This window comes from Hyperoodon ampullatus (assembly GCF_949752795.1).
Source record: "Hyperoodon ampullatus genome assembly, chromosome: 1".
NCBI lineage: Eukaryota > Metazoa > Chordata > Mammalia > Artiodactyla > Ziphiidae > Hyperoodon > Hyperoodon ampullatus.
In genome coordinates, this window is record NC_136914.1 from 21,096,771 (window position 1) to 21,120,156 (window position 23,386).

General features: G+C 37.7%; 1 protein-coding gene across 1 annotated transcript in view; it reads right to left on the reverse strand.

Annotated features, from left to right (window-relative positions):
* Window positions 1-1,142: 1,142 nt before the first annotated feature.
* Window positions 1,143-23,386, reverse strand: part of PDLIM5 (PDZ and LIM domain 5) — a 239,259-nt gene continuing 217,015 nt past the window's right edge. The window contains exons 12-16 of the mRNA XM_079699411.1: window positions 18,432-18,606; window positions 8,028-8,208; window positions 5,483-5,603; window positions 2,706-2,821; window positions 1,143-1,279 (exon numbers count right to left, since the gene is read on the reverse strand). Of these exons, the coding sequence (XP_079555537.1) occupies window positions 1,190-1,279; window positions 2,706-2,821; window positions 5,483-5,603; window positions 8,028-8,208; window positions 18,432-18,606 (683 nt within the window). The 3' untranslated portion in view covers window positions 1,143-1,189. The remainder of the gene's footprint in view (window positions 1,280-2,705; window positions 2,822-5,482; window positions 5,604-8,027; window positions 8,209-18,431; window positions 18,607-23,386) is intronic.

The following is a 23,386-nucleotide window of genomic DNA, read 5'->3' on the forward strand; positions in this document are numbered from 1 at the left end:
AAGAAAGGCTGGTCTGAATAATTACTCACGTTCCTCTCTATACTATCAAACCTCTGTGAATTCCAAACTTCATGATTACATTTGGAAGTGGTTCATTTATTATTGAGAAAGAACTACCAAAAGAAAAAAAATCTAAATTTTTGTCACATCCCCAAGCCAATCTTTTATTTTTCCAATGTAGAACTAAAGAAAAAAAATTATTCTGCAAAGAGAAATTTCAAACCTTCATCAGTCAGTAGTATAACTCTGAAACTGATCTAATTGATTCATTGTCCAAAAAGGGGGAATTTAAAAACTTTTCTGATCTAATCCTCTGATTTACCATAATTCCCAACTGCATTCTTTTCTATTTATTCTCTTTAAAGACAGAAAACTTTCAGAGTCCAAAGTTATTCAACAAGCTCTTTACCTCAGCATGGGGAAGGGAAAAAAAATAATTTGACTAATATAGGTGGTGAAACATACACAATGAATAGAAATGGTCATATTTTAATAAAAGGCAAAAATTTAAAGTTTATAAGCTATATGGTAGCTTTTTTGGGGTGGAGGGGATCAGAGAAAAATATAACATCTCTTTTGGGCATGACACATTTTGATCAAAATCTCATTGGCCTTTCCTACTGGAATGATCAACTGTAAAGACAAAAAAAAAAAAAAAAAGTATACAGTTTAAAAAACCCTGACACCTACTACTGATAAAATTCTGTTTAAATTCCTATTTATTGTTTTAAAGATAAACACTATTTTTTTTAAAAAAAACACAATGTTTCACTTATTAAGTGTAAGGCATTTTTACTGCCTTTTATAGATTTACTCACAACTACCTAGTAAGGAAAGAAGGTATAATTATTTCAGCATAGAGGTTGAAGGTTTTTATTCTAAAATTTAATTCTTCACTGATTTATTCTAAGATGAATTTAATAGTCAACCAGGAAACTGGCTTTTATAAAAGTTATTTTATGGGCAGAAAATGCAGGAAAAAAAGTAATAATAAACACCAAACTGTCTCTTTACTTTATGAAGCCAGATATTTCCTCATAGACTTGGTTTTCAAAGCTTGGAATTTATCCCTTCAGGGCCACTATTATTTTTCAAAACTCCATATAAATATTAAATCTAAAAATTAATCGGTGATTTAAATTCTCCTTTTTCTCTTCAAATTTCTTCTTTTCCCCTGGACTGTTGACTTTCAAAAATTCACAGAGTGAGCATGTTTCTTGCAAAGTGGCTTGTCCTTCTTGGAGAAAAAGGTCTGACCTTCCAAACTTTCACAACATACCTGAAAAAGAAGCATTATTTGAGAGAATATCATTATTTTTTCAAGTACGCCTAACAAGGGGAAAATGATATTTTTACCCAATGGATAACATGACAAAGCACTTTAGTTGGTTGTGTTAGACCCCCTAACATTTCACGATTACTATTATATTCCATGGAATCTTTCAAAAGCAATGAAGAATGACTTTTTCCTGGAATGCATTCTAATTTATTTAAACTCACTGATCATTATTTTTCTCTATTGGGAATGACTACTTGGCCCTAGTGAAAAAATTAACACATACATAGATGACATTAAATATAATTTCTCTTCTCAGATTCTAGCCAATGTTTTAAATCTGCCTCCTGTTGTAGAGAAACAAAGCATTCAGAGAAACAAACGAAAAAACCCAGCACACTTGCTTTGCCACCCATTCCCAAGCCCCTAAATATACAGTCACAGAATACCTGACAGTTCTTTTTAATTCATTTCTTTGTTTCTTAAAATGAAAACCCTAGTCAACATCTGGCTGCTGGAAGTTATGTCGTCAGTTAACTATTCACACTTATGTCTTCTTATTTTTCCTACTGTCTTTGTTAATTTTAATGCTCCTGAGCAGATCTACCAGAGAATAGGAGGCGGCAAATCTGCTAACAGTTGTTGCTTTTTATAGATTTTATGAAGTCTAAGAGATGGATGAGGTAAACAAGACAGGGTTCAATGGTAATGTTTGAGGAAATTATTTGACTTCAATTAACAAGCCTTTTCCCCCTTCCTACAATGGATATTAAAAACTATTAGAAATATTAAATATAATTTAAAAAAACAAACATCTGAACAGAACACTTCATTAGATATTTACTTCTAAATTTAAAAAATATATATATTAGGTTCACGTTAATCTCTGAATCTATACTCATCATTTAAAATAAAACCAAAAATATTAAAATATCAAATGAAAGAGGTAAATATATTACTACAAGTTGATTATAGTCTCAAAAAGAAAAGAACATTCATAGGCTATTACGAAGGAAGGAAATGGATCAACATACAGTTTAATTCCAGTGTTAAGTCAGTAATAGATTTTTATAACAGTTTACTTCTATTTTAAGAAGTACCTATGTTTTCATAAATTACTAAAAACACTCCAATAAAACATAGTTTAAAAAAAGTAAAAGGCTCTTATTGTTTTAAGAAATATACAGCTTCTCCTTATGAACAAAAATGTATCAAAAATAGGATTTTCTCTAAAGGGGTAAACATCATATTCTGTGCCAAACAATTTCAAAAAGAACCGAAAATTTTAATAAACAATGTTCAAAATCACTGTAAAAATATTTCTAGGTGTGAAGTACTGAAAGATATAAAAACTGTTATTTCCATTTAGTGCTTAGGCTAGAACCGGCCGTACCGTGCTCCTTCAATTCGGAAACAAGAGTTTACTTACTGAGCATACAAAGCAAGTGTCGTGCCAGGTGTAGGCCAGAGCTTCCAGGAACATGTCACCAGCTTCTATGGGAAACTCACATCCATGGCATATAGTGCCAAAGAGGGCATAATAATCTGTATTGGGGCAGGGGTAGGGGTAGACACAATTTAAACACGACAAAGCTTTAGAATGATAGGTTTTAGAAAAGAGCAACAAAATGGGAATTAAATGAGATGACAAAGACAAAGTTACTAGTAACTGGAAAATTTTCACATGGCATAAAATTTGGCTTGAGATACACGCGTCGTATATTTCAGGTTACCCCTGGTAAACGTTATATACGCAACTTAACATCCTCTATTGTATTTTTCCATATAATACTCCTCAGTTCTGTCCAACTTCTTAAATGCCCAAATATGCATGAAGAACACTGTTCTCTGATAAGTTATCAATAGCCACGACTGTTTCAATAAAATATAAGAGAACTTCCAGTAACTAGTAACAATAAGACTAATGAGCATAAATGAAGAAGAAATACCTGATATTAGCAAATTTCATAGCACATCTGATTTGATAAGGAAGAAAAACAAGTCACAGGAAACCTCCATGAATAAATGCTGTGACTGAGTTTCTGGCTGGACTGTATCACAACAATATTAGCCACCATTTCTTTTGCTGTATTTTCTTTTCCATTTTATGACTTCACGCTGAAAATCCTTAGCCAGAGAACACCTCTTACTTGACACAGATTAGAGTCATAAAATATTAGTATCTTCCTTCTGAAGAAAGCAGTTTTGACAAGATGTCTCTGTACTATCACTAAATTAGAACTTACTGGCAATTTTCTTTTCTTTTCTGCAGCTGCTCTTACTATGTGTGTTCACCCATGGTTCACTCTGTGACTTTGGACACTTCCAATCCCACCTGGGCTGGAGGAGAAAGTAGGCTACCACCCGCGGCGCGAGTCACCTTTCCAGCAATCCTCAATACTCCTCAGTGCCAGCTGCTCAACACACACCCACAGAGCCCCACTGTGCACCAGGCGCTGTTCTAGGCACTGGTTGGGGGCACAGGGGAGAAGACAGACGGGGCTGTTCACCTCGTGGGACTTAGTCTCATTGGGAGCAGGATGTCGTCATTTATTATATTTTAAAAATAAATGATAATAAACAACTTCAGACTGTGATAAAGACCATAAAGGAAAGAAAAGAGTGATGCGATAAAGAATAACTGGGGGAGGTGTATAACACTACACTCTAGACGGGGGTTAGGAAAGGCTTCCCTGAGGAGAAAACAGCTGTGCTGTGACTTGAAAAAAAGGGGGGCAGAAATCACCTCCGAAAAGCTGGGGAAGGACATTCCAGTCAGAAGAAATAGCAAGTACAAAAGCCCTGACGCCGGAAGTATCCAGCAGGTTCAGAAACAACCAAGGGGCCGGGTACGGCTGGAATCCAGTGACAGAAAATCAGGTGGAGGAGGTGAGGTTGGCAAAGCTGGCCCTGGGGAGGAGTATAGTTTTTACTCTAGTGGAAGCCATAAGGGTGTCAAGCACAAGCTGATTCACATTCACACAAGTATTACCGTAGCTATCTGAGGGTAGGGGGGAAGAAGATAAACCATTTTGGCTGGCCATTATAATGCCCAGGCAAAGAGTGAGGGTGGGCTGGATTTAGTGGGGACAGTGGAGGTGAGAGAAATGAATGAATTCCATATCCACTGGGGGTAGAACTGTTAGAATTTACTAATTAGATTGGGCAAAGGAGGGTCAAGTCATGTTGACCTGCCTCCAATTAGAAGCTGACTGCTTCTTTAACTTGACTACTATGGACTATTCCCTTGGTCCATCACCACCCTTTGAACTGCAAGGTAGAACAACAATAAAATCCCATAGTGGTAATGCAGGGGTACTGAGTGGAGGCATAATAAAGGAAAAATATGTTATTTTTTGAAACATGTATGTGGAGTCGTAATATCTAAGTAAGGATAATATTAATAAATAAGTGCTAAGAAAGCTCACTTATAGTCTTTGGGAAGGAAAAGGAAGTGTTCACAGTTTAGGTAATAGGACAAATGTCGTAGACTGTTCTTTAGAGCCTGTTTTTAAAAAAATAATCTTAACCAAGGGAGCAGTCCAAACCACAATTACCCTCCCATTCAGTAAAAGTAACAAAGGATTTCCAATTTGTTGTTAAAGCAGTGGTCTTCAAGAGCATATCACTACTATATTCAAAAGTTGAGTATTTCTCGTTTTTTTTTTTTTTTTTCTGTTACGCGGGCCCCTCCCGTTGCGGAGCACAGGCTCCGGACGCGCAGGTTCAGCGGCCATGGCTCACGGGCCTAGCCGCTCTGCGGCATGTGGGATCTTCCTGGACCGGGGCACGAACCCGTGTCCCCTGCATCGGCAGGCTGACTCTCAACCACTGCGCCACCAGGGAAGCCCGAATATTTCTCATTTTTATAACCACTAAAAGTTCACTAGTGGAGTGTAAGGGGTGGCTTTAAGCTACACGATTTGGTACGATTTATATCCAGAAGCTATTCAGGATTCAAGAATAATAGTTTTCTAAATTGCTTACATGGTCATTTCTCTTAATGAAGCTGGGAATATGTTTTGACCAAGTCACATGAAAATCTTACATAGTTTTTTTGCTATATATTTAAAGTAACATTAAGCGTCCCTAGAACATCCAGCAAAACTATTTTGCCCAATATTTTCTTTCAGCTTTATAGCACTATAAGGGATAATGTTTTGTCTTCATTCAAAACTTAAGAAGCTCCTGGCTTTAGGATCTTACCAGTCTCACAGTAGGGCTCACCGTCCTCCAAGTGAAAGACATTATTACGAATAGGTTTTCCACAGGCCACACACACAAAACAGGAAACATGCCAAGTCTGTTTCAAAGCATTGATGACTTCCTGTTATAGAAAGGAAATGGATGTAAAGAAAGGTGATGATTATTCTACTAGCTGTACCAATACAGTCCTTTTAAACTGACCCAAAGTAGAAACACATGCTTTGTCTTTGCCTAAGCTTTTCATCTAATGAACTAGAGATATTTAAGGACAGACTCACGAATCATTTAAACTGATGCATCATATAAAATATGCATTTTCACAAATACACATCAATAAACTTACTTAAAGAATGAGTAGTGTTATTTAAACATTATAAATGTGGTGAATCCAAGTAAGCATTTCATAAGTGCTTGCTACCCTACATTCTGCTTTCCCTGAAAGGGTGTCAGGAAACATTAACTTGTAAAGATTTCACAGTATTATCTTGAAAATGTCATGGAGGAATGGCAAAACACTTAAAAACTAAAACAAGCCTATACTGTGTCGCAGGATGGAAGCAACAACTTAATCAGTGTAGCCCAATCATGTTTAACACATGGTTAGGATCTTGGAAATCAGCTATGGCTGTACTAAGCACACATTCATATGACTGTCTAAAATTTGAACCATAAAGCATGGATTCTAGTCAACAATAGTCCTATGGTTACATATACCAAATATCAAAGACTTGGGCCAGATTTTAATTAGTAAAACAAGTTCTAGGGAGTTGGGTTTGCAAGGAATTGTTTCTTTGAATTGACAGAACGAGATGGAGTCATTAAAAATCATTTTTGAAGAATAGTTAACATTATAGGAATTTACTCTTTCCACAACATTTATCACAAAAAGGAGGATGCTATACATAAAGTATGGCTACAATCTTATAAATGAATGACTCATAAGGAGCAAACTGGAAGAAAACACATCCTAAGGAACTCTCTGGGACTGGTAAATATATAGATCATTTTAATTTTATTCTTTACATGTTTTGTATTTTCTAATTGTTGTAGAGCGAAACATTTTCTTTTCTAATAAAAAATATTGTCCAAATAAAAGACAAAAAAAAGAAAATGATATAGATAAGTTATTGGCCATAGAAAACGCCATATTTCACTACTGAAGGGCTATGGGAAGAAATGGCAGTTATTTATATCCAAAGAGATCACCATGAACATGTATAAGTGGACATTCAACCAAATCATTTCCCAAGGCTTCTGGTATCTATTCAACTTTCTATCCTTGAGACAGATTGCTATCCCTTCTTTAATAGGTTATCAAACAACTAAAACACAATCCAGAAAATCTGTCCCTTTAGTGAAGTTCTGGCCCATGTCTGAAGCAATGAGTTTAAGACTTCCATTTCCTAGAACCTCATTTGGTGCTAAGACTCTTACTTGACTTTATTAATCATTCTAGAACTCATGGAATACATTTATATACTAAAACAGTATTAATGTATTCTACTTATTATTTGTCATTTGAAAAGGTACAGCCTGAATCATTCTCCTCTTTTCCTCTTCACATATTGTACAAATTAATAATATAGGAATATTCCAGTAGTGTATTTATAATTTTAAAGTGTCTTCAAAGTTTTAGACCCGTTTAAAGATGTATTCTAAAATTAAGGCTACTCAGTAATTCCTACTAGCTTTTATCTCAATTGGTATGAATTACAGTTTCATTATTGTATTTTCATATTGAGAATATTAGAACCCAGCAATGTAATTTCCAAATTTTGCATGAGTTGTATGAGTTTCATATGAGTCCAGGCACCTTGGCTGCTTCTAAAGTAAAATTTCAGCTCCTGGTCACCCACAGGAAATGCCTTACCCTTACTTCACAACTGCAAATTGGGTATTCCAGAGTAGGAAATTCATTAATTCATCATTATTTATTATGTATCTGAATCTTAAATTACTCCCTTTTTGTTAAAAAAAAAGGTGTGGCTTGATTATTTTTCTATCACATGTATACTCTCATAAAACTGAGGTTATATTTTTAAACATTATATGCATTCAAGAAAAATATATCATTTATAAGCCTCATGTTTTATATATTTCATGAGATCTGTGCCCTGAGCTTGAACCCTGACAGATGGGGAAGTGCTACTCTTATAAAAGCGATGGAATTTAATTTCAAACAGTGAAGGTGTCAATTCTGAGAACTCAGATGTGTGTGGTCCTGTGTGACCTCTTCATTCCTGAGCAAACAGGGTCCTGTGGAGGTAGCACACCCACAGTAAATTATTTTTTCCCCACAGTGGCTAGACTTTCACTAGACAAGCCAGCACTCAGTAAGACAAAACCAAAGACAACTTAACCCCATGAGTCTGATAGACTTCTACAGAGGTCTATTTAGTTTTGTTTTGCAAAAATAAATAGTGATGAAAGCAGAGAGGAGATCAAGCAAGAAGAAAATAGGGAGTAAAAATGACAGAAGGGTTTCATACCAAAAAATTGTTCTGCTTGAAAACTGACTCGGAGTGAAAAGGTTTCCTATACTTACTCCGAGGATCTTCCTCTGGCATCGACCACATACAGGGGCAAAGAATCTCTCATAGCAGAGCTCACAGTACAGGGCTCCCTGCTCCTCCACGAATCCAATGTAGGCCATCGTATTTTTGCAGTGAGCACAGTTAAATTCTTCTGGGTGCCAAGATTTCCCCAGAGCCACTAGGAATGGTCCCCTGCCAAAAGAAAAGAGATCAAGTTGGCTTAGGAATAAAGGTTTCTAGGTAGCCTGAAGAGGACCTCTTGTACGCAATGTCCAAACAATTAATACTTGCTCAATTCTCCTTCTCAAGGGTGCTGGAAATTTACATAGGAACTCTGCGCATCGAAGTGAAAAGGACAGGAGAGAGGAATAAGCACTGAAGGGGTTCCTTCAAGAAAGGCCATCTCTGCCCTCCTGGTTTTCTGTATTCAAGGGATTTGGTAGTTAGGGTTTTTGAGCTGCAGTGAGTGAGTGCCTCATGATTACGACTGAGAATGAGAATATTAACTGTGACAGAAAATGAAGTAACCAGGAAAAAAATACATGGGCTAGGCAGAAATGAGAGTTTGAAATTTCCATAAAATAAACAAAAGGAAAAAAATCTCAATTTGGTAATGTCAGCATCTTAAAAACAGTAACAATTATTACTGGAAAAAACATTCTAGTCAATTTCTCTTCCCCATACATGGTTTCTTATACTTATTTCTCAACTTTGTTAAACATACCAAATCCTCCCCCTCCAAAATGACTACAGAAATTATAAACTGGGTATTAGAGATGGTTTGCAGCTACTTAGAAAGGTTTTATTTAATTCAAACATGACTGATTTTTAATGTACATTTGTATCAAGGTAAGAAATGTTTATAAAGTGATTTTTTTCCATTAAATACTATACAGCCATGAACTGATAAGATGGGTTTGGTTTGCTTGACAGGAATCCATTATGAAGCTTTATCTAGTCATGAAGCCTGTGGAGATTAACCTTTCTAGCCTCTGCAACATACTTTTCAGTAGCTACCTCACACTAATTTTTATTCATAGAGTGGCTTTACCTCCAAGGCACTTTTACACTTATCTAATTTGTCCATGCAACATTCCTGTGAGACAGACCAGGGCAGTTATTATGAACCCAGTTTAACAGCTGGAGAAGCTGGGATACAGAATGTTCACAAGGTATGACATATATCATAAAATCACTGATTGAATGAAGGCCAGAAGCTGAATTTCCTGATTTCTATTACACTGCTCTAGTCATGTCTCTGATCACACTACCATCAATTATCATCACTGAGAAACCACAGGGTAACTAATTCTTAGTAAGCACAGGATATCTGACTTTTAGATAGATTATTAGTGGGAAAAGTCACAGTAACGAGCATCACAAAGTCGAAACATTTTTTACTTTGACAATAACAGAAACCTTGGTATTCAGTAACTATCTTCCATTGGGAAATTCTTTGCAAATACACTGTCATTTTCTCAGAACCAGCACCTAATTCTGCCAGAGTCAGGTAAATAGAAAGACCCTTGATGAATGATTAAAATGTGTTCTGTGGGGATAAGCGGGTATTTTTTGCCTACTTTTTGTTAACTTGTTTCTTATTACTAATATGACGCCATTTTGTATAAGCTAGTGCATGCAACTCTCTTAACATTTGAGAAAAGTAGTTTATTATTATTATTATTTTTAAACTTTAGGGTACCATTTTTGTTACCACTAACAAGGAATACCTTTGTTAACTAATTCCTGCCAGGAAAAAAAAAGGGCTACAGATCACTTATTCTGTAACCAAATATGTTGCTTTTGGTAGGCTGTCCCTCAACTTGTAACTGGTTTATAAACTACAGTCCTACTCAAGTCTTCATTTCATTTTCTCAGGATATACCTGGCAAGTAGTTTACCTTCAAAGATAAGCCAAAGAGTCACAATGCTCAAAGCCAGACAAAGTTTTAGGAGAGCACTTAGCTTTTCCACCAGGTAGGTATCTTGTTATGTATGCCTGAAAAATCTGCCAGGCTAAATTTACTGTGTAAATTTAGAGTATGGTAGAACTTTAGGGTTTTATGCTATGATTTGCCTGGACATTAAAGCAGATTCTAAACTATTTACTAGGGTGAATTCATCAGGGCACATCTTCAGCTCATCCAGAAGGGTGGATAGCCCCTGAGGCCAGTATCCTTAATGACTCTTCAGTTTGCAAAAGAAGTCAATTCAACCTCAATTTCCACTTTCTGTTAAAGCATAAGTGTTAGTATGCACTTGGAAGAAAGAGTTTTCCTCTTGAAACATGCCCATCAGTGATACCAAATATTTAACAAACTTCATCTGAGGAAAAAAAAGACATTTAAGAACAGCTGATTACATTTTCTAGACTTTCTAAAATATGTGTTGAGATCAACTCAGAGAACCCTGTTCTGTGACTCGGAGCAGACTGGGCCTGACCCATCCCACAGGGTAATTCCTTTAATGATGGGTGCTAAGTGTGACACCATCAGTCTGCACTGACACTTGTGAAAGGAAACAGCTCCACGAAATCCACCCCTGCTCCTCCTGGAAGTTCCTGTTGAGAGTGCTGTTTGTTAGATCACACATGGCCATTTTCATTTTTTTTTTTTTTTTTTTTTTTTGCATTATACGGGCCTCTCACTGTTGTGGCGTCTCCCGTTGCTGAGCACAGGCTCTGGACGCTCAGGCTCAGCGGCCATGGCTCACGGGCCCAGCCGCTCCTCGGCACGTGGGATCCTCCCGGACCAGGGCACGAACCCGTGTCCCCTGCATCAGGAGGCGGACTCTCAACCACTGCACCACCAGGGAAGCCCACACATGGCCATTTTTACATGGATTCCTTGGAGAAGTTCCTTTCAGGTTTTTGTAACAAGAACGGTTTTGCTTTTTCTGGGCAAGAGATTTTATTTTTTTATCTCACTGAACAGTAATTTGCAAAATTAATTTTCTTTTTTTTGTCAGCTGCTAGAAGGCTTACAGCCAAATTCAGTCTAACCACAGGCAAGTATATATGTCATTACTGTCCAGACACAATGACAAATTTTTCTCCAGTCTTCATTTTTAATAGTCCCATCCATGATTTTCATTCTTCTTTTTCTCCCTTTTGTAATTTAGAAGGTTTTCTTATATTTCATATATTCTTAAAAAGTCTTTTGAAAGCTTTCTGGGATAGAGTCCACTATAAATAAATAAATAACTCACTGAAAGGGTATTTTAAGGTATTTACTTAAGTTTCTTTATCAAATTTGAATAGTGAACAATCTTAACGACAGTAAAGAAACTCCCTCTGCACCTTTAAAAAGTGAGTTGACAGTGACCTGTGCTCCTGCCAGCCCTCCTTTCTTACATAAACAGGCTCTGTGCAGATACTCCTCGGCTGAACTGAAAGAGCATCTTCACCATCAATGCCACTGAAGTTATGTATAAACAATAAAATCTGGGCTTCCCTGGTGGCGCAGTGGTTGAGAGTCCGCCTGCTGATGCAGGGGACATGGGTTCATGCCCCGGTCCGGGAGGATCCCCCATGCCGCGGAGCAGCTGGGCCCGTGAGCCATGGCCGCTGAGCCTGCGCGTCCAGAACCTGTGCTCCGCAACGGGAGAGGCCACAACAGTGAGAGGCCCGTGTACCGCAAAAAAAAAAAAAATCTCATATATAACAAGAGTCCTGTCTTGTCTGTGTCAGCAGAGACTAATTTAACAAATTCATGAACACAGAATGAACAGAATACGTTCTTCTTATCCCAGGTAGGATTGGGTTTCCGTCTGGGAACTGGAAGGCAGGATTGCATAACTGCACAGTGGAATGAAGCACTCAGCTCCCTCTCAGAGCCCTCCGTGCCCATGAACCTCCCTGAATCCCTGCTGACGGACAAGTGAAGAAAGGGGAGACAGCTGAAGCACTGATTGGCTGAGAGAGCAGAGCTATGGCGTGGAACTTTTCACCCTGTTCATCTTCTGTGAGATTGATGCCAAAAATATATATATATTAATAATGGAAGGAAAGGTAGGGAAGGATGCTAAGGGAAATAATTCAGAGAAAAAGAACAGCTTAGTCAGAAAGGTGAAAAGAACTGCAAATTTCAATAGGCACAGCTAATAGGGATTTAGGTTGAAAATCAAATGCTTACTTCTTCTTCTTTTTTTTTTTGACCACAATACCACAGTAGGTTTATTGAATATCCACCATTCTCATACAGATACAAAATTAAAGAAATAGAAAAAAATTTTTTCCTGGTGATGAGAACTCAGGATTTACTCTCTTAACTTTCAAAGGTAACATACAGCACTGTTGATTCAAAGGCTTACTTCTTGCTTCCCTTTGTTATTTAATTCTTAACAGTAACCCTCACTGATAGAACTTAACTCTACAAATAGATGGAGAAAACATCAGAGAAGTTAGGCAACTTCTCTGAGATGATGTGGATCGTGAACTGGAAAGCTAGAATCCTCCAGGGCCCAGCTACTACACGTTAAAATTTTTTATTTAACCAAAAGTTAACTGCATCAAAAGAAGTTAAAAACAAAAAAAGAAAGTTAAAAAAAATCAAAATAAGATAATTAACAAAAGTTAAAAACAAAGCCACATAAAAAATAACTCACATGCTCAAAAATAAATATGGAATACGATAGTTGGCTACAGGGATCACTAAAGCAGTAGATGTGACATATTATACCAGATCCATATGTATATAAGTATTGAAACCACCAAAATGAATTCCCATTATTAAAGAGTTTCCTGAGGCAAGATTAATTTTTGAACTTTACAACTATGACAATTTAGAGCCCTATAGATATCTCATGACTTTTCCTCAGTACCATGATTCAGGACTCCTTACTATGGCTATAAGGGCAGTACATATATATTACTTATATTACCAGGGTACTATGTACTGCTCATGACACTTATATTACTGCATTATGGTTATCTATGTCAGGTCTCTGGCTTCCTTATCAGATGATAAAATACATGAAATCAGGGACTGCCTCTTAACATTTATATACTATGGTGCTAGTATGGCAACTTGCACTTAAGTTTTTTTTTTAATATATTAAAAAAAATTGAGATGTAATTGACATATAACACTGTATAAATGTAAGGTGCACAATGTGTTGGTTTGATATGTTTATGTATTGCAATATGATTACCCACCTTAGCATTAGCTAATACTTTATAAGTTTTTGATGGATATTAGACTATTGAACTTTATTGCTTGCAATTTCTTTCAAATAAAAGTAATTGGTTGTTGAAGCTAGATAATCCCCATCTCTCCTCTTTGCACCAACAGGATTCTGGAGGTATCTTTATTAGACTTACCACATTGATATGGCTGTTGACTTGCTTGTCTGTATTTTTTACCAGAGTGTAACAGTATTAATTTGCTAGAACTGCCTTAACAAGGTGCCACAGATGGGATGGCTTAAACAACAGGAATTAACTTTTTCATAGTTTTGGAGGTTAGAAGTCTAAGGCCAAGATGTTGGCAGGGTTAAACTCTTCTAAGGCTTATAGATGGTCACCTTCACCTGGTCTTCCCTCTGTATGTGTGTGTGTCCTAATCTCTTCTTAAAAGGACACCAGTCATACTGGATTAGAGCCCATCCTAATGACCTCACTTTACCTCTTAAGGATCCTATCTCCAGATACAGTCACAGTGAGATATTGGGGGTTAGGATTTCAACATATGAATTTTGGGGGGACACAATTCAGTCTATAACAGTAACTTCCTGAAGGGAAGGGAGTAAGTGTGTCTTTGATTTCTGTATCACTGTTATTTAAAGGAGGTGGCACATAAAATACTCAATGAGCACGGCTTATAGGATGGCTATATTTCTACGAGAAATAGAAATATAGTCATCCTATAGTCTCGTCTATAGTTAAGACGAGAAACTGGAAAAGTAAACCTCTCATCCCCTCTGTCATCTCTATGAGTCTAGGAATGCATGTATGGGGTACAAAGACATTTGGTGGGGAGGAAAGAACCTGTAACTGTTCGGCCTATCTATTACTTTCTCCTTTCTCACTTACCCACTCTAACGTTATGAAGAAGAGTACCTTGCCACACTCAAGTTATGACAGGTCTGCTTAAGCTGTTTTTCCCCCTGATTTAATATAGTAGTATATATGATTACATGTATATAGAGTCACAATATTTATATATATTATATATTTATATATCTTGGTATGTATTTTCTTTACACAAAGTTCGAATCATATTTTATTTAGAGTTCTACAGTTCTTTTTTAATCTTAATACTATAACTTTTTGCTAAGCAGTGGAAGTTAAAAGCATGAATATAATTTAAAGTTAGATCTGGGCTCAAATGCAGGTTTTACCATTTACTATCTACGTAACTTCAGCAATTCTGTAACTTTTCTGTGCCTCAGTTTTCTCATCTGTGAAATTAGGCAATTATAATAACTGTCTTACAACGTTATAAGAATTTAATGAGAATTCAGTTAAAATTCTTAACACAGTATTTGGCATATGCTACGAATACATTGAACAATTATTATCCAAAAACAGCATCTTAACAGCACCATAATATTACATCATATAGATGCTGAACATTTTGTCCTTTCCAATTTTTCACTACAGTAGATCTGAAATCTTGGTCTATGCCTTGCTCATAAATCTTGGTCTATGTCTTTGGTTGTTTCTTTAAATGGAAGGACTAACACATTAAGCCAAGAAGCCTTTTATTTTCAAGTAAAATCTTAACCAGAAAGGAAAATAAATAAAACCTATTAATAATGGAGTGCTCAGAGATAGAACTGGATGGTGAGACAGGCAAAAAACTCTGCTGGCTTCTTCCTGGGGTAACTGAGATGGCCCTCCTTATGAGAAAAGTTTGAAAATAAGTGAGCAGGAAATAAATCAATAATGTTAAAATTTTCTCTGTCACTGGAATAAACAATGAGTTCTCTGAATGTGATTGTTCTGGTGCTGGACTGTAGGCAAAGACAGGATAATAGCATTGTGGCTGTTTGTTTTTTTTTAAGCATTTCATATCAAAGAAGAAATCAAGCACCATGAATCCCTTACTTCTTTCACCAAAATGCTAAGAAGCTAAATGTGAATGGTCCATTTAACTTCATGTAATACAAGTGGATTTTAATGCCACTAGATGTAACAGTTCAGAAATAAGCTAGTGTTTTCATAAGCCCATTCTACCAGAGAAACTAAATATGGCTTTGGCTATATTAGTAGCCTGATTTTCTGTTTCCCTATCATATCAGCACTCCAAACAGTCAATCTGTTCATGAGTATGAGTCGAAGACATGGTACTTCTATCATAAATGGATTGGAAATGTTCTAGAGCAATTTAATCAGAGCTTCAGTAGAATTTCCTAAAATGTAACGTTCTATCCATCTGTAAAAGGCAACTAACTAATCAAAGTATTGCCTAAATAATACAATTTAGGCAAAACATCCATAATCTTTTCAAGATTCAAATAAACCAAAGAATTATAAACATTAGATGAAAATAAAATGATCTATGGAGTTTTAAGCTAAAAATATGTTCAATAAGAGATAATCAGTTCAGTACTAACATTCAGTGAACCAGGTTTCTGAGATTTTTCAAAAACAATGAACTTTTCTAAAAAAAAAATAAAATAAAACATAACATTTGCCTTTACTTAAAAATATTTTTGAAAATTTGAAACACTTAGAAAATAAATATAAAACAATATAAATTATAAACAAATAATGTAAATTACACTGTGGAAAACAAAACAACAATATAAATTATAAAATAATCTTAAACTTCTCAGGTTCTGCCAGGTTACAATATTCTGCACTGAAAGTATCAAGCCTACAACTGCAGCTTGTTTTTAAAACAGGTGTCCAAGAGAATGTCACTTGACCTAATGCCTCCTTGCTTTGGTAAGTGATACTGACCCTGAGGCCAAGAACTAGAATTATGCTTTGACTAGCTCTCTGAACTGACCACCATCTATTCAAGCTGCTTTAGCATTTGAGCACCAAGCAAATGTGCTATGTTAATTACTGTTATAGGATCTTGACATGAGCTAATACCTGTTCCTGTTAACTTCCCCAGTAAATGAAGCTCTAATGCTTAACTGATAACAAGTGCTGAGATAATCCAGAGTAGTATAAAATTTAACAGATGAGGGGGCAATAAGTGGTGGCCATTCATGTTTTTAACGTAATATTTATTTTACTTGGCAGAAGACTGTGCATTAAAATTATATCCTAGGCTAGCATTAAAAACTGAAACCATGGCAGTTAGGGGTGGGGAATGTAATTTCTATTTTGATCTTCATATATTCTCCATACTAAGTTTTTCAGATGTGCTGGCAGTGGTGATAGTAGGATATCACAGAATTTTATAATCAGATAACAAGAGTCAGAAAATGATATGGTTTGACATTTTGTTAATCCATCCAGTAATCACTTGCTTATTACAACAGGACACAAAAGCAGCAGTGACTCCTGTCTCCATAAAGGGTGTTTTTCTCCAGACTACAGTATCCCCACATACCAGTCTACATGACCAAAGTACCATAACTTACAGAAACAATGTTACAAGTCAAAACTTATTTTTATTAATATTAACCTTAAAAACATAACCCTATATAGAGTTAGTAATTAAAAACATTGCTTTATTTATTGAGACAAAGCAGTACCACACTAGATTCTATAATAGTTTAAATATTTCTGTTAAGACCCTATAGTAGTACTTTTTTTTTTTTGCGGTATGCGGGCCTCTCACTGTTGTGGCCTCTCCCATTGAGGAGCACAGGCTCCGGATGCGCAGGCCCAGCGGCCATGGCTCACGGGCCCAGCCACTCCGCAGCATGTGGGATCTTCCCAGACCGGGGCACGAACCCGTGCCCCCTGCATCGGCAGGCGGACTCTCAACCATTGCGCCACCAGGGAAGCCCTATAGTAGTACTTTTTAAAAAATGTCTCTAACCAAGTTGATACTATGACCTGAAGGATGAGTGGGTCTAGAGTCATGTATGACCTGTTCAGGTCAAACGTTCACCGAATGCCTTTTGTGTGTCGGATACTGTGCTAGACTCTGGAAACCTCTACTGGTTTTCTGCTTCTCCCCATAAACCATTATTACCCCTCCCACTGCTGCTGGCTAATTCTTATACAGCAGGTGCTCACTGTGGAAAATACAAACTAAGGGAAAAATAACAGCTTACAAAATATCATGATTTCATTTCTGTAAAACAACATCTGTCCTTATGTGTGTGTTTTAAAAGTGTGAACTAAAATACTAATAGTGGTTACCTTGGGATGTGGAATTATGTATGAGCTTTTATTTTCGCTTTCTGTTTTTCTATATTTTGGAAATGTCACAATGAACACAGACTACCTTTAAAAGGCAAAGGCTATTTTTCAAAAAATCATGTACTCTGTGCTGTGCTCTTGACACATTTATTATTTAATAGTGAATTATGGAGAAGAATATTTATATTTGGTTCTTAAATAAGATATTGAGACTCCCTGTGCTCCATTTTAAGTAGTAACTAGAAACATTATCCTAAGCAATAATTATGTAAGAGAGGAGGGGAAAATGCAAGTAAGTCTTAAACTTTTTCAGCTTTAGAGGAGCTGTTGTTTCAACTATTACAAAACAGGGTAAAGTAAAAACGAGGAGAGAGCTTGAGCAGTCATTTCAAGTAATCATCTGTTACTGCCAACAAGACAACTCACAGAGGCAACAGGGTCCTCTGGTGGGATCCCTGCATTAACATTCACACCTAAACCTCATAACATTTTAAAAGTCACTTGTTCAGAAACGCTGAGGTTTATAAGTGCCAGTGTAATACACTCACTTAAGAGCTTACTTTTAGCCTTTTCTGCTTATGGGAATTAAAGAAACAATAAAATACATTGGGATAAAAAATATTTTAAAGAAGCAGATTATGACCTAATCTAAAATGTAAAGCATTTATGAATAGGTCTGAAGGTAATTGTATCTTTTAGAGCTTAGGTATTCGAAAATCCAATCTTCTTTTCTCAAGGACTCAAAGTTCTTTATTTTACATCATTAGTTATTTTTCATCTAAATGAAAGTCCTCACTTTTATAATTTGTGAAATAATGAAGTTCTTTGGGGTCCCTTTGAGTCTTAATATTTTATAATTCTCTAAAAAACCACATTAATCATTATTTTCCCTTAGTTCTGATAGGAATTAATAACTGACTAAATTGGTATTTTTAGTTTTATTATCACAGAGCCCAGAATTACTTTTTATTAAAATAGATTCTAACAAATGTATATATATTCATATGAGTCTACTTTAATACTATTACATAAAAATATAGCAAGAATATTTTCACTAATAAAATTTCTAATCTTTCAGAATATTAAAAAAAATCCATATTGGTATTAAGTCCTTTCAAGAAAAATTTAAAATCAAATAACCAACCTGATGACCTGGTTGCAGTGGGCACACATCGGAGTTCGTTTCCCTGCGGGAATGTGCTCGGCCCTTTGCACCAAAGTGTTCTCATCACTGGGCTGGGGCTGCCTTTCGGCTGAGTTGGCTGATGCCACTGCTCCTGTGGATGTCCCACTGCTTGAGACTCTTCCGGTAGAAGGTGCTAGGAGTTAAACAGAAGAATCAGAATGACAACAAGCCAAATATAAACTTTTCCCAATAATCAAATAATAACATTACTTTAAAAAATAATCTATCCACTCACTTCTTCACTCACTCACTCACACTTATGGAGAGGTTACGGACCAAACACTGGTCTGAGACTACAGAGTTAAAAAAGAAAAATTCAAGGATTACAACCCCGTGAAAGAGTTATAACAGATGACTGCAGAGGGTTTTGTAGGAAAAGCAGAATCACCTCTGCTTCCAAGAGGAGATATGGTTAATGTTGAATATTGATGTTGAAATATTTCTAGTCATCCAGACATCTCTGCCAACCACTAATTAGATTTAACTCAAAATATGTCATAGCACATTAAAGATTTCAATGTGTTGAAGATAAAAGCAAAAATGAACTCCCTATATTCTGTCTCTTCCTGTGCTGCCTAAGTAGACTGTGAAATCGGTCACCCGGTCATATAAGGCAGATACATAAGCATCATCCTAGGGCCTTCCTCTCCCTCCTTTGTGGTTATAATGGGTCCTGCTGACTTTACATCACAAATGGTTCTTGATTTTGCCCCCTCGTCTTCATTCCTACAATACTGTCCTGGTTCATGTCCTCAAAGTCTCCCACCTAGACTAACCACCAAATGCCTTGTCCTCCTTAAATTCATACTGCCACTGCCACCGAGGACTGAAATCTTATCTGATCACAGCTCTGCATAAACCATTTCAAGGACCTCATTCTTCTCTGACCACTGAGTGTAGTCCAATCTTCTAAGCACCACATACAGGTCCCTCCAGCGGTCTCTGCCTGCTGCACAGCCTCATCTGTCACCACCCTCTGCCTTTCTCTTCATGCTACAGTGAATACAAAACTGCCTCATTTCCCCTGTGAATGGGGCTATCTATTCACGGCCTGTCCTCACCTCACTACTCTACCATTCTTCCTATTCACCTAGTAACCACCACTCATTAAGATGCAGCCCAGTCTGACTGGTGTGAGGTGATACCTCATTGTAGTTTTGATTTGCATTTCTCTACAATAAATGCTGGAGAAGGTTTGCGGAAAAGGGAACCCTCATACACTGTTGGTGGGAATGTAAATTGATACAGCCACTATGGAGAACAGTATGGAGGTTCCTTAAAAAACTAAAAATAGAACTACCATATGACCCAGCAATCCTACTACTGGGCATATACCCTGAGAAAACCATAATTCAAAAAGAGTCATGTACCACAATGTTCATTGCAGCTCTATTTACAACAGCCAGGACATGGAAGCAACCTAAGTGTCCATCAACAGATGAATGGATACAGAAGACGTGCACATATATACAATGTAATATTACTCAGCCATAAAAAGAAACGAAATTGAGTTATTTGTAGTGAGGTGGATGGACCTGGAGTCTGTCATACAGAGTGAAGTAAGTCAGAAAGAGAAAAACAAATACCGTATGCTAACACATATATATGGAATCTAAGAAAAAAAAAAGGTTATGAAGAACCTAGGGGCAGGACAGGAATAAAGACGCAGACGTAGAGACTGGACTTGAGGACACGGGGAGGGGGTAGGGTAAGCTGGGACGAAGTGAGAGAGTCGCATGGACATATATACACTACCAAATGTAAAATAGATAGCTAGTGGGAAGCAGCTGCATAGCACAGGGAGACCAGCTAAGCGCTTTGTGACCACCTAGAGGGGTGGGATAGGGAGGGTGGGAGGGAGGGAGTCGCAAGAGGGAAGAGACATGGGGACATATGTATATGTATAGCTGATTGACTTTGTTATAAAGCAGCAACTAACACACCATTGTAAAGCAATTATACTCCAATAAAGATGTAAAAAAAAAAAAGACGCAGCCCAGGAGTCAGCTGCTCCACAACTCCTCCCTGAACTATCTCTCCCCACTTCCCCTTCCACATAATCCAGATTAAAGTCTTTTTCCCATGTTCCCATAATTTTCCGAACGACTAGATTATTGCCTCTACTACATATATTTGTGTCTTTTCTTCCCCAACTAGAGAGTAAGCTCCCTGAGGGCAGGAACTATGTCTTATTCTTCACCATAGCAACTAATACAGTGTATGGAATGAATAAATGAATGAATGAATGAGTAAAGTGGAATCAATACATAAATGAACAACAGCAAAAACTGCGAAGGATTAAAACCAACAGGACTGCTACTCACCCACAGGTAATTAAAGTGTAGTGGAAGAGAAAAGGCATATATTCTAATGGTTGAAAAGGAACAACTTTTAAGAAAAGCATATAAATAATATAAATTGTGTGTGTATGTATGTGTGTGTGGTTGTGTACGTGTGCGTGTGTGCTGACAGGATTCACATTAAAGGCGTGGTTAGAATTGGATAAGGTTAATTAGCATACTTGAAAGGCTATTTCTCCCTCACGAGAATAAAGCCTGTTTGCAATGATGTGCAACTGCAGATCCAGAAACCCTGCATTTATAAACACCTAGCACATCTCCTCCAGCACTCTGCTTGGCACTTGAGCTGTGAAATGGCACTTTACAGGCCAGGGAGCTCGACTAGTGCCCATGTTTCAAGTGAGTCAACTGGATTAGGAACACGTTTTCACTCTCTTAGACTCACACTTTCTCTTACAGAAATGCAAAAGAAAGTTACTATAATGTTTGCTTTGTCTACTCTCTTCCTAATTCCCTCACTGGCTTGCATAGCACAATGCTCCTTCAATTTCTAGATCCAGGCCTGACTGCTCTTGGAGAGATGCAGATATGCATTTTCACTGCCACAAATCTTGTTCTTATCTTTAAATTCAAGACAGGCAACATGGATTTCATCTGCTCACGCACATTAGCAGCTCATCCTCTCTATTCCTGTATGTCTGCGTTCTCCCACTTACTCAGGCTTGGCCCTCTGGCTCCTCGGTCCCCGTCAGCCCCCAGACCCTAAGAACTGTTCCCTTGGAAATGTTTCCAAGGTCTGTCCCTTAATCCAAACCCATGCTCTAGCATTTGAGTTTGGTCTTGAATCCCTGAAGTCTGGCCAATTACAAGTCTCCTAACCAGTCTCTCTGTCTTCAGTCTCTTTTTCAGCCTATTCTGCTGGATTATTTTTCCAAATACACTACTCTGATCATATTTTCTGGCTTATAAAGCTTCCCTAACTCTTTCCTGCAAACTCTATGCATTCCTGACAGTCCAGTCCCTGCGTGAGCTCACTCCAATCTTCTTTACAACCTTGTTTTTTATGTTCACCCACATCCCCGCCATTATCATCTAACTCGGTGATCTTCATTTACCATTTAACTTGTGCCGTCCCTATTTGAAGGCACTATTCTCAAATCCTAAGAACAGCCGTATGATTTAGGCACGATTAGTACCACGTTTTTACTCTAGCTGAGGCAAAGGGAGGTTAAGAAAGCGGCCCAAGGTCACACAGCAAATGAAGGGCAACCCTCAAGCCAGGCAGTCTGGCTCCAGGGTCTGTGCTCTTAAACACCGTGCTATCGTCTACTCACTGTCCCCTGGACATGCCGTGACAGGCCCTGCTTCTGTGAGGCACAGTCGATGAAATGTCCCTTTCTCCATGGCTACTCAAGGATTTCCCATTCTGTAAGGCTCATAGAAATCCCATCTTCTTCCCCAGTATTCCCTGATTATCCCAGTCAGAGTGTTTTCTTGTCCCTCTTAACACCTTTAACACCTCCACCTATGTAATATATTTGCTATTTATCAATATCCTGTAATATTTTTCCTTCCTAAGTCAATGATAAACTCTGTAAAATGACAGCTTCCTCCTATTAACTGCTTTCTACCCATTACCAGAAAACTGCCTTAAAAAAAGAAGGCAGGGATTCCCTGGTGGTGCAGTGGTTGAGAGTCCACCTGCCGACGTAGGGGACATGGGTTCGTGCCCCGGTCCAGAAAGATCCCACATGCCATGGAGCGGCTGGGCCCGTGAGCCATGGCCGCTGAGCCTGTGCGTCCGGAGCCTGTGCTCCGCAACCGGAGAGGCCACAACAGTGAGAGGCCCATGTACCGCAAAAAAAAAAAAAAAGGCAAAAAATTAATATTTAATCAAGTAAATGAAAAAGGAAAGGTTCCGAATCACTTTCATTTTGCCTTTTTAAAGAACACAATTGAGATAGCTATTTTTAAAATATGGATTAGGTTCAGGATTTCAAACAGTGGGAAAGTTACCAATTGAAAAATCTGAAAATCAGACCTCAAAGAGAGTCAAACCCTTTCATCTACCATATGCCTTTATTTCATCACATCTACGCATAAGCCCTAAAGTACTGAGTCACTGAGGCATTTTTAGCAATAAAAGAGTGTAGTAATTCTCCATCAGTCATTGTAAAATGGGACAGAATCCATCTGGCCCATGCCTCAAGGAGAAGGTACATGGGAACTAACTTATTTAACACGAGAAGCCATTCTTAAACATGAAACATGTGACTGTGTCTTAAACACATATAAAGAGGCTCTGAGCTCACTGCTGTTCCTTCCTTGGGAAGAAAAGCCTTGCTTTTTTTTGTGGTACGCGGGCCTCTCACTGCTGTGGCCTCTCCCGTTGCGGAGCACAGGCTCCGGACGCGCAGGCTCAGTGGCCATGGCTCACGGGCCCAGCTGCTCCGTGGCATGCGGGATCCTCCCAGACCGGGGCACGAACCCGTGTCCCCTGCATCGGCAGGCGGACTCTCAACCACTGCACCACCAGGGAAGCCCAAGCCTTGCTTTTTGTTACTGCCCCATTTTAACCACTTTGGATAAGACAGAAATTCTCACACCTCCGTT